Source organism: Saccopteryx leptura, chromosome 2, assembly GCF_036850995.1.
Source record: "Saccopteryx leptura isolate mSacLep1 chromosome 2, mSacLep1_pri_phased_curated, whole genome shotgun sequence".
NCBI classification, from domain to species: Eukaryota; Metazoa; Chordata; class Mammalia; order Chiroptera; family Emballonuridae; genus Saccopteryx; species Saccopteryx leptura.
The window spans coordinates 346,678,666-346,689,278 of NC_089504.1; the positions used below are offsets into that span (position 1 = coordinate 346,678,666).

General features: G+C 56.8%; 1 protein-coding gene and 1 non-coding gene across 13 annotated transcripts in view; both read left to right on the forward strand.

Moving 5' to 3' along the window:
- MED24 (mediator complex subunit 24) overlaps positions 1-9,531 on the forward strand; it is a 40,342-nt gene extending 30,811 nt beyond the window's left edge. For all 12 annotated transcript variants that reach the window (XM_066364258.1, XM_066364269.1, XM_066364261.1 and 9 more), the window contains 12 exons: positions 42-79; positions 576-658; positions 1,017-1,195; positions 1,310-1,409; positions 1,718-1,893; positions 5,439-5,703; positions 6,109-6,290; positions 6,454-6,544; positions 6,849-6,948; positions 8,258-8,338; positions 8,650-8,798; positions 8,985-9,531. In XM_066364258.1, the coding sequence (XP_066220355.1) occupies positions 42-79; positions 576-658; positions 1,017-1,195; positions 1,310-1,409; positions 1,718-1,893; positions 5,439-5,703; positions 6,109-6,290; positions 6,454-6,544; positions 6,849-6,948; positions 8,258-8,338; positions 8,650-8,798; positions 8,985-9,101 (1,561 nt within the window). In that variant the 3' untranslated portion in view covers positions 9,102-9,531. The remainder of the gene's footprint in view (positions 1-41; positions 80-575; positions 659-1,016; positions 1,196-1,309; positions 1,410-1,717; positions 1,894-5,438; positions 5,704-6,108; positions 6,291-6,453; positions 6,545-6,848; positions 6,949-8,257; positions 8,339-8,649; positions 8,799-8,984) is intronic.
- On the forward strand, positions 342-442 carry LOC136396204 (small nucleolar RNA SNORD124). Its single transcript, XR_010749601.1, has one exon. It is a non-coding gene; the product is annotated as a small nucleolar RNA SNORD124 (small nucleolar RNA).
- Positions 9,532-10,613: the final 1,082 nt, after the last annotated feature.

The window sequence follows — 10,613 nt, forward strand, 5'->3', positions numbered from 1 at the left end:
CTTGCCCCGGTTGATGCAGCCTGTCTCCATTCCCTCCACAGTTTGAATGAGTTCACGACACACGGCAGTGAAGAAAGCAGTAAGTCAGCCCTGTACCCCCCCGGCCCGGTCGGCACTGAGAGGCGGGTGTGGAGGGGGAGCTCGCAGGGGAGAGGGTGGCGTTTCACATCCTGGGAGGCTGCTTCCCCCCCCCCCCCGAGTGATGGGTGATGAGGCCTTCGGGGAGACTTGAGAGAGGGTGCTGCTGGGAAAAGGATTCTTCCCCACCCAACCCCCTTTGTCTCTCCCTCCCTGTTAGGGTTTGGCTGGGTATTGGGGGGAAGGAGGGGATCAGGAGTCTTGGATTCCAAGGAAGGGATGATGCTCCAATTGAGACTCAGGAAAAGGATTCTGAGCTTCAGAGCTTTGGAGACCCTTGGTCCCTGACCTTCCTGTGAGTCCTGATGACCCCCCTGACCGAGCTTTGGAGACCCTTGGTCCCTGACCTTCCTGTGAGTCCTGATGATCCCCCCTGACCCAGACGAAGGCTTCGGGCCCCTGCCCTAGGCTCGGGTCAGCCTTCTCATCCCTCACAGCTAAGTCTGCCTCGGTTCGCGCCCTGCTCTTTGACATCTCCTTCCTCATGCTGTGCCACGTGGCCCAGACCTATGGCTCGGAGGTGAGTGACAGGAGAGCAGGCAGGATTAGGGGCACCAAGTGGGTGGGACAAAAGGAAAGGAGACAACCAATATCTCTCCCCCCAAGTTACCCCCTAACCCCCGTTAGTTCTGGCTGCAGAAAGCAGGCACCCAGCCCGAGAAGCCCGAGAAGTTAATAGATACTCTCCTGGTCACATCCCAGTCCTTCAGTGCCATATTCACACAGACCACTAGGTGGCAGCGGAGCCCTTATCTTTCTCCTTTAGCCAGTTTTGTCCCCAATTCTTCAGGTTGGGAAGGGAGAATGGGGGGCAGGAAACTGAGATGCAGGACACTGTACCCTGGCCACTGGACTGGTGACTCCCCTTCCTTTCCCAGGTGATTCTGTCTGAGGCGAGCACAGGAGCAGAGATACCCTTCTTTGAAACCTGGATACAGACCTGCATGCCCGAGGAGGGCAAAATCCTGAACCCTGACCACCCCTGCTTCAGGCCTGACTCCACCAAAGTGGAGTCCCTAGTGGCCCTGCTCAACAACTCCTCAGAGATGAAGCTGGTGTCAGTGGCCGGGACGCCCTGCCAGGGGTGGCGGTGGGGACAGTGCCACGTCCCTCTCCTTTAGCCCACCCTGTTCCCCTGCAGTGATTTCTCTCCCACCTCACCCCTTCACAGGCAGATGAATTGGCACGAAGCCTGTCTCAGCATTTCAGCTGCCATCTTGGAAATCCTCAATGCCTGGGAGAATGGGGTACTGGCCTTCGAGTCCATCCAGGTAGTCCCACCTTCTGGTAGCCTTCTCTCTTCCCAGGGACACAGGGCCAGCCTTTGCTAGATGGTTATATTTCTTAAGAACAAGAAGACCCTTAATCCAGGAGCTTGTGTTTGGGTGTTGCTCTTCCTTGTAATCATAGTCTTAGCCACTCCCTCCACCCCAGGTAACTTTGGGGAAATCAAACTTGTGGTGAAAAGAGGTATGGAATGTGGCCCGGGCTCCCACTGCTGCCCTTCGCTGCCTGCAGAGGCCGGGGAGTGCTGGCCAGGGACGGGACCATGTCCCCAGTCGCCCTTCCCCTCTCCCAGAAAATCACAGATAACATCAAGGGGAAGGTATGCAGCCTGGCAGTGTGTGCTGTGGCTTGGCTGGTGGCCCACGTGCGGATGCTGGGGCTGGACGAGCGTGAGAAGTCGCTGCAGATGATCCGCCAGCTCGCAGGGCCCCTGTATAGTGAGAACACCCTGCAGTTCTACAACGAGAGGTCAGTAACCGCCCTCCCTGCTGGACCTCTGCGGGTCTGCTGTGAGAGGTCGGCCCCTCTGGAAACCAGTACCCTCTCTTCCCTCCCCTTCCCTTCTCTTCCCTTCCCTTCCTGCTGCTCCCTCTCCCCGTCACCCACCCCTCACTCCCTCACTCCTTCACTCACCCCCTCACTCACCCCCTCACTCTCTCACTCCTTCACTCGCCCCCTCACTCACCCCCTCACTCTCTCACCCACCCCCTCACTCTCTCACTCACCCCCTCACTCTCTCACCCACCCCCTCACTCTCTCACCCACCCCCTCTCTCACCCCCTCACTCCCTCACCCACCCCCTCACTTACCCATATTCGTATTCATGGATTCATGCACTGACTGGGCAAGGCAACATTTTGCTGTGTGTCTGTGTATTTTATCTGACACCTGCTGTATACCAGAAATGCAGACCCTCAAGCAGCTATGATTCCTGCCCTCAAAGAGGTCAAGTTCACCTGACCAGGCGGTGGCGCAGTGGATAGAGCGTCGGACTGGGATGCCGAGGACCCAGGTTCGAGACCCCAAGGTCGCCAGCTTGAGCATGGGCTCATCTGGTTTGAGCAAAGCTCACCAGCTTGGACCCAAGGTCACTGGCTCAGGCAAGGGGTCACTCGGTCTGCTGTAGCCCCATAGTCAAGGCACATAAGAGAAAGCAATCAATGAACAACTGAGTTGTCGCAGTGAAAAACTGATGATTGATGCTTCTCATCTCTCTCCGTTCCTGTCTGTCCCTGTCTATCCCTCTCTTTGACTCTCTCTCTGTCTCTGTTAAAAAAAAAAAAAAGAGATCAAGTTGTAGAGAACTAGTCAGTAGAACAAAGTGATTCTCTTAGCTGTGTCACGGTCTAGAAACTGTGTGCCCATCTGTAGATTTTATAGGCCTTGGGCCTTCCCACTCTCCTTATCTCCCAACTGGCTTTTTTTGTGTGTGTGTGACAGACAGAGAGAGTCAGAGAGAGGGACAGATAGGGACAGACAGACAGGAAGGAAGAGAGATGAGAAGCGTCAATTCTTCATTGTGGCACCTTAGTTGTTCATTGATTGCTTTCTCATATGTGCCTTGACCGTGGGGCTACAGCAGACCGAGTAACCCCTTGCTCAAGCCAGAGACCTTGGGTCCAAACTGGTGAGCCTTGCTCGAACCAGATGAGCCTGTGCTCAAGCTGGCGACCTTGGGGTCTCGAACCTGGGTCCTCGGCATCCCAGTCTGACGCTCTATTCACTGGGCCACCGCCTGGACAGGCGCAACTGGCTATCTTTTGTGACATTTTTCTGCCTTTTCATGAGCTTTGGGGGTGACTTCAGTGATGTCGAGTTCTGTATTATTGGTTTATTCACCCTTTGAATACACTTTTTTTTTAATTGTGGTAAAAAATATATAACATAGAATCTATCATCTCAACCTTATTTTTTTTTGTTTTAAGTGAGAGGAGGGTAGATAGAGAGACAGACTCCCGCCTGTGCCCTGACTGGGATCCACCTGACAACCCCGTCTGAGGCTGATGCTCTGCCCATCCGGGGCCACTCACAACTGAGCTGTTTTAGTGCCTGAGGCAGAGGCTCCACAGAGCCATCCTCAGCACCTGGGGCTGATGCGCTTGACCCAGTTGAGCCATGACCACAGGAGGGAGGGAGGGAGAGAGAGAGAGAGAGAGAGAGAGAGAGAGAGCGCGAATTAGAATGAATGGGTAAAGGGTGGGATGGAGAAGTAGATGGTTGTTTCTTCCGCGTGCTCTGACTCGGAATTGAATCTGGGACATCCACACACCAGGCCAATGCTGTACTCCTGAGCCAACCTGCCAGGGCCATCCTAACCATTTTTATTTGTTTATTTTCTTATTCAGTGAGAGAAGGGGAGATAGAGACAGAATCCAATGTGTTGCTTGACTGGGATCTACCCAGCAAGCCCACTAGGGGGTGATGTTCTGTTGTTCAGCTGCTCAGCAGCTGAGATCATCTTTAGCACCTGAGGCTGAGGCCATGACACCATCCTCAGTGCCCGGAGCCAACTAGCTCCAGTCAAGCCATGGCTGCAGGAGGGGAAGAGAGACAGAGACAGAGAGTATTGCAGGGTGTGGAGAAGCAGATGGGTGCTTCTCCTGTGTGCCCTGACCAGGAATCGAACCCAGAACATCCACATGCTGGGCCGACGCTGTACCACTGAGGCAACCGACCAGGGCCAACCACTTTTAAATGTACAGTTGAGCAGTATTAACGTATATCCACATTGTTATGATACAGATGTCCAGTTTTTTGTCTTGTAAATCTGAACTCTGCTCCATAAGCAACAACTCACCCTTCCCGCCTCCCCTCAGCTTCTCGTAACCACCATTCTCCTTTCCGTCCCTGTCAGTGGGACTACTTTAGATACCCCATGTAAGTGGAATCATACAGTATTTGCCTTTTTTGTGACTGGCAAGTTTCACTTAGCATAATATCCCCCATGGTTCATCTACATCGTAGAACATGTGAGAACTTCTTTCCTTTTTAAGGCTGAGTAATATTCCATTGTACAGATATACCATATTTTACATATCCATTTATCAGTTAATGGACACTTGTGTGTCTTCTACCTCTTGGCTGTTGTGAATAGTGCTGCTATGAACAGGGCATGAACCAGTCGATAAGAGTGGTCACTCACAGGGTAGCCTTCAGATATATAGCCTTATATATATATAGCCTTCTGCCCTATAAGGGAAACGTGGAAAATTGAGCTGCAGTGAGGTTAGAGAGGATCTATGAAATCTCATGCTTTTCCATCTCTTTTCTTTCTTCCTTCCTCATCCTCTCCCCGCAACTAATGGAGTATTTGGTCCCGTAATTCGTTCCAAACACCCTGACTCCTGTCTGAGTGAGGAACAGTGGGAAATCTGTGGCTCCATCGTGCAGGTTGAAAAATTGGCTCTGGGAGTCATAGGGACTGTCCCAGAGCCGCCCAGCATTGCAGGGACAGCTAGCCCTCGGATCCGGTCTGCATTCAGTCGAAGACTCTTCCTGAGAAAATTCCTGGATGTACTCTTCTATTTGCCCAGCTTCCAAGGGTCGGGAAGAGTCCTGTGAGGCAGCCCTTGGGCCCCTGTCCTGGAAGTAACAGTTTACATTGGTAGAAAGCCAAGGCTGGGCGGGGACCCCCCTCGAGCACTCAGCCCAGAGGGAAGTGGTTGTTCTTATTTATGCCAGAGGATTGGCACGGCCAGGCCTGGGGGTGGAGGGAGTTGGAGAGAGGAAATGTGATTATATTGCTAGATAACCTGGGGAAGGAGAGCACCCCCTCGGAGGCTTTGTGCCCAGTAGGTGAGAGTCCTGCCAGGAGCCGGACTGGTAGGGTCAGGTCTGCTAGGAGTTTGCAACTTCCTCTTGTCTCCTCCCTTCGCATAGAAGAGGGTTAATCCCCCAAGAATATTTCCGTAACCCAAGTCCTGGGAAAAGTCTGGCCTGGGTGTTCCCTCGCCTCCTCTTCCAGCCCTTGAACCTGGTGTTGCTGGGGCCTCAGGCTCTCTCCCCTCCCCCAGGGTGGTGATCATGAGCTCCATTCTGGAGCACATGTGTGCTGACGTGCTGCAGCAGACGGCCACACAGATCAAGTTCCCGTCCACGGGCATGGACACGATGCCCTACTGGAACCTGCTGCCCCCTAAGCGGCCCATCAAGGAGGTGCTGACAGACATATTCGCCAAGGTGCTGGAGAAGGGATGGGTGGACAGTCGCTCCATCCACATCTTTGACACCCTGCTGCACATGGGAGGCGTCTACTGGTTCTGCAACAACCTGATTAAGGTACTTGGGGTGGGGTGGTTGTGGGCTGCACACGTGGGCCAGCTGCGGGAGCAGGTGTCCTCAGCTGTGGGACACACCTGAGAAAATAGCTGACAGGTCCACATGTGGTCCCCTCTGACTTCCCGACATCCAGCCTGGTCAGCAGGCCTGTTAAGAGGCCTCTTAAATGCTGCGAGAAGATCCCTTGGGTTGGAGGCTGGTCCTCACCTCGGGAGCTCCTGGACTCCGAGGGGAGCCTCCTCCTCAGGTAGCTGGCGGCTCTGAGGCAGAGGGAGGCACGGAGCAGCAGCTGGGCTCCCTGCCTGCGCGCGGCCCACCCGCCCTCCCAGAGCCGGCCTGGGGTGGCAGGGATGTCGGAGCCCCGCCCTCGGGCGCTGGGCTCCTGACCACCGCCCCTGCCCACAGGAGCTGTTAAAGGAGACACGGAAGGAGCACACGCTGCGGGCGGTGGAGCTGCTGTACTCCATCTTCTGTCTGGACATGCAGCAGGTGACACTGGTCCTGCTGGGCCACATCCTGCCCGGCCTGCTCACCGACTCCGCCAAGTGGCACAGCCTCATGGACCCCCCTGGCACTGCTCTCGCCAAGTAGGAGTCTCTGAAGAGCCTCCAGCCAGGCACCCTCACCTGGGGTCGCCCAGGGAGCTGGGCTGTGGGGAGGCCCCGTCAGACGGGGCTGCTCACCGTGGGTGCAGAAACCCCCCTGTGCGGTCCCTCTGATTTTGCTTCTTTTCCTGGAACCCTTTGCCAGGCTAGCCGTCTGGTGTGCCCTGAGTTCCTATTCCTCCCACAAGGGACAAGCATCTTCCCGCCAAAAGAAGAGACACCGTGAAGACATCGAGGTAGGGGACCCCTCCGTTCCCTTGTTCATGTGTGTGTCCAGCAGACATTTTCTGAGCCTTTTCTGGGAAGAGGCGCCCTCCCGGGCAGAGGCAGCCAGGCAGGGCCCCTGCCCCTGGGAGCCTGGTGGCCACACGACTGCAGAGGTGACTGAGCGGGTCTCACTAGGATGGTTTGAGGCTGTGAGGAGAGGGAAGGTGGCCTCTTTAGAGAGGCTGACCAAGGTCTGTGGGGCCGTGGCTCTTCCCCCCTCTGACCTGAGCTCCAGCCCTCTTACCCCGTCATAGTGGGTTTCCCCCCCTCCAGGATTATATCAGTCTCTTCCCCCTGGATGACATGCAGCCGTCAAAGCTGATGCGCCTGCTGAGCTCCAACGAGGAAGACGCCAACATCCTTTCCAGTCCCAGTGAGTACGCGGACGGGACGGGGCGCTGGGCAGGCTGCTTCCTTCCTGGGGCCTCGCTCTTGCCGAAACTGTTCTGCACTGGTCCCAGCTGCAGGCATCTGGCTGGTTGGTCAGAGAGCCTGTGGCGGGAGTTTGCCTCTTGGCCCCTGTGGGTTGCTGCTCTGTTTCCCACCCCCAGAGGGACCGAAGGTTGCTGTGGATCTGTCCCTGGGGGGTGAAATCTGTCTGCTGGGATCCAGTCCTGGAGCACACTGTTGCCGCTTCCCCACCCCTTACTTACCAGATGTAGAGGGAATGACAAGCCACCCCAGGGAGTTCACTGCCTTGGGCACAGTCTGTGCCATTTAGTCACCAGCTCTGACCTTCCTTCCCCTGAAATGGGCGGGGTCGAGGCCTGGAGCAGCCTGGGCTGGCATTGGGGCTGTTGCCCACTCTTCCTGCTTGAAGAGAACTGCCCTCTGGACTTGACTTTCCGAGATGCATTACCTCTCCCTGCCGAAGGCTCCTTCTGGGGCATTTACGTTTTCCTGTTAGAGATTTCTCTCCCAAGCCTGGAAGTTTCTATGAGGCCTTTTAGGAACTAGGGAACCAGTTCTGCTCTTTTTTTTTTTTTAATTCTTTTTTTTTTTTTTTCTGAAGTTGGAAACGGGGAGGCAGTCAGACTCCCACATGCGCCCAACCAGGATCCACCCGGCACGCCCACCAGGGGCGATGCTCTGCCCATCTGGGGCGTTGCTCTGTTGCAACCAGAGCCATTCTAGTGCCTGAGACAGAGGCCATAGAGCCATCCCCAGTGCCCAGGCCACCTTTGCTCCAATGGAGCCTCGGCTGCGGGAGGGGAAGAGAGAGACAGAGAGGAAGGAGAGGGGGAGGGGTGGAGAATCAGATGGGTGCTTCTCCTGTGTGCTCTGGCCGGGAATCGAACCGGGACTCCTGCACGCCAGGCCGACGCTCTACCACTGAGCCAACCGGCCAGGGCCCAGTTCTGCTCTTGAGCAGAGGATAGATGCTCAGTCTGCTACCTACAAACCCTGTGCCCTCGGTTAGTTATTTAGCACAACTGAGTCATGGTTTCTTGTCTGTAAAGTGGAGACGGGAGGAATAAAGGGGCCGTGCAGTGATGCTTACCAATGTTAGTTCTTCTGTCTCATTTCCTGACGGGATCTCTGTATTCGGGGCCCCTCTGTGACTTGGGATCCAAGCACCTTCCCTGGGTGGGCCCTCGTGCCTGATGGGTGAGGGCTTCCCTGGGAAAGGTTTGAGCACAGCAGGCCTTTCCCCTTAGTGCTCCCTCCACTTGGCCCCACAGCCGACCGGTCCATGAGCAGCTCCTTGTCAGCCTCCCAGCTCCACACAGTTAACATGAGAGACCCACTGAACCGCGTCCTGGGTGAGTCCTCCCACCCCCGCTCCTGGAACGGGGTTCAGGCCTCGTCAGCTGAAAGGGGACTCCTGGTGCCTCCCACCCCCCGCCGCATGTCCCCACCTGTCCTCCATCTCCCCCGCTTGCCAGGTCTCTGGGCTCCCTTTGAGTGCCTCTTCCGACTCGTCCCCCATTTTCCTGTTACATCTTCTTTTTGGCATCCCATTTTGGGGGACGGTCTTAGCATTGCTTTCCCTTGCCAGCCCCACCTTCTCCCGCGTCTAAGCTCCTCCCAGACCGTTCTCACGGCATTCTCACTCTGCCCCCGGCCTGCACAGCCAACCTGTTCCTGCTCATCTCCTCCATCCTGGGGTCGCGGACTGCTGGCCCGCACACGCAGTTTGTGCAGTGGTTCATGGAGGAGTGTGTGGACTGCCTGGAGCAGGGCAGCCGCGGCAGCATCCTGCAGTTCATGCCCTTTACCACCGTGAGTACTTCTGGTCCGGGCCCGGGGCTGGCCCGCCTTCTGGGTCAGACGGGGTCAGCAAGTCTTAGCAGAGCTTGGGGTTCAGTACGAGCTCCCTCAGGGTGGGGATGGGGCCTCCTTCCTCCCGAGACATTGTACCCACCACCAGGTGGCCCCAGTGAGCAGCTGTCGCTCTGTCTCTGGTAGGTGTCAGAACTGGTGAAGGTGTCAGCCATGTCCAGCCCCAAAGTGGTTCTGGCCATCACGGACCTCAGCCTGCCCCTGGGCCGTCAGGTGGCTGCCAAAGCCATTGCTGCCCTCTGAGCAGGTAGAGCGGCCACAGATGCTCTGCTGGGAGGGTCCCAGCCCCAGGCGCCTCAGAAGGAAACAGTGAGGAAAGATGAGACATCATTGCTCATATCCATATGGTGTAAGAGCCCTATGGTAGTTTCCAGTCTTTCTGCTGTCCCTGACTTCTGACCGTGAAGACGTCTCCCTGTCTCTTCATCACGTCTTCCTCCTGCTGCCGGTTCCCGAAGCGTGTGAGCAGCCTGGTTCCTGAGCTCGGGGCTGTCTCCCCGCCACCAGCCTCCCCCATGCACCCTGCCTTCTTCCCAGAGTAGATTTACCTCGGAGAAACTTTATAGGTGCAGGGTATGTATATGTACGTATATGTATATTTAAAATCTTTTTGATACTGCCTGAGGGAAGTTCGCCTCGGCTCACTTGTAAATAAAGATCCTGTGGACCCCTTTGTGAGTGCTGAGCGCCTCTGTGTGCTGGAGCAGGGACAGCGTCTTTTCCCTGGAATCCCGCCTGCGTGGCCCGGGAGAGCGTCCTCCGGGACTCGGGAGGGGAGGTGTGCAGAGGGCTGGCCTCAGGGCCCGTGCTTGTCTGCTCAGTGCGGTCCAGGCGGCCCACGGGAGCAGCTTTCGTCCCTTCCTCAGACCCGTGTTGGGGGGTGATGAGTCAACACTGGCCTGCTGCCTACGCCCACCTCCAAAAGTCACACTTAGTCTAAAAAGGGTGAGGTTTTGGACGAAGGCCCCACTGACATTGGGGTAGAATGTCCTGTTCTTCTGATGCTTCCCAGGCCAGCCCCTCCCCACCGGAGTCTGACTAGCCCGGACTTTGATCTGTCCCCCAGAAGAGCACTGGGAGGGAGGCCTTGGGGGCACGAGCTCTGGTTAACCCTGCCTGGCCTGCTCCACACATCTCCGAGCCCGATTTCTTCAGGGCTGCCCGGAGGGGAGGCCTGAGCCTCACAGGGGATGTCCAGCCTGGCCCAGCCAGACCCTGCTTTCCAAGGAGCTGCGCCCAGAAGGGAAGCGACTGGTGATGAGGGTGGGGGAGCCTTGAGAGGGGGCACTGGGGGCTGGTTGGCCGTCTGGACATCCCCAGCTCTGGTGGGGGCATCTGGGAACCACACGGGCATCTTTTTTTTTTTTTTTGTATTTTTCTAAAGCTGGAAACGGGGAGAGACAGTCAGACAGACTCCCGCATGCACCCGACCGGGATCCACCCGGCACGCCCACCAGGGGGCGACGCTCTGCCCACCAGGGGGCGATGCTCTGCCCCTCCGGGGCGTCGCTCTGTTGCGACCAGAGCCACTCTAGCGCCTGGGGCAGAGGCCAAGGAGCCATCCCCAGCGCCCGGGCCATCTTTGCTCCAATGGAGCCTCGGCTGCGGGAGGGAAAGAGAGAGACAGAGAGGAAGGAGAGGGGGAGGGGTGGAGAAGCAGATGGGCGCTTCTCCTGTGTGCCCTAGCCGGGAATCGAACCCAGGACTTCTGCACGCCAGGCCTTGGCTCTACCACTGAGCCAACCGGCCAGGGGC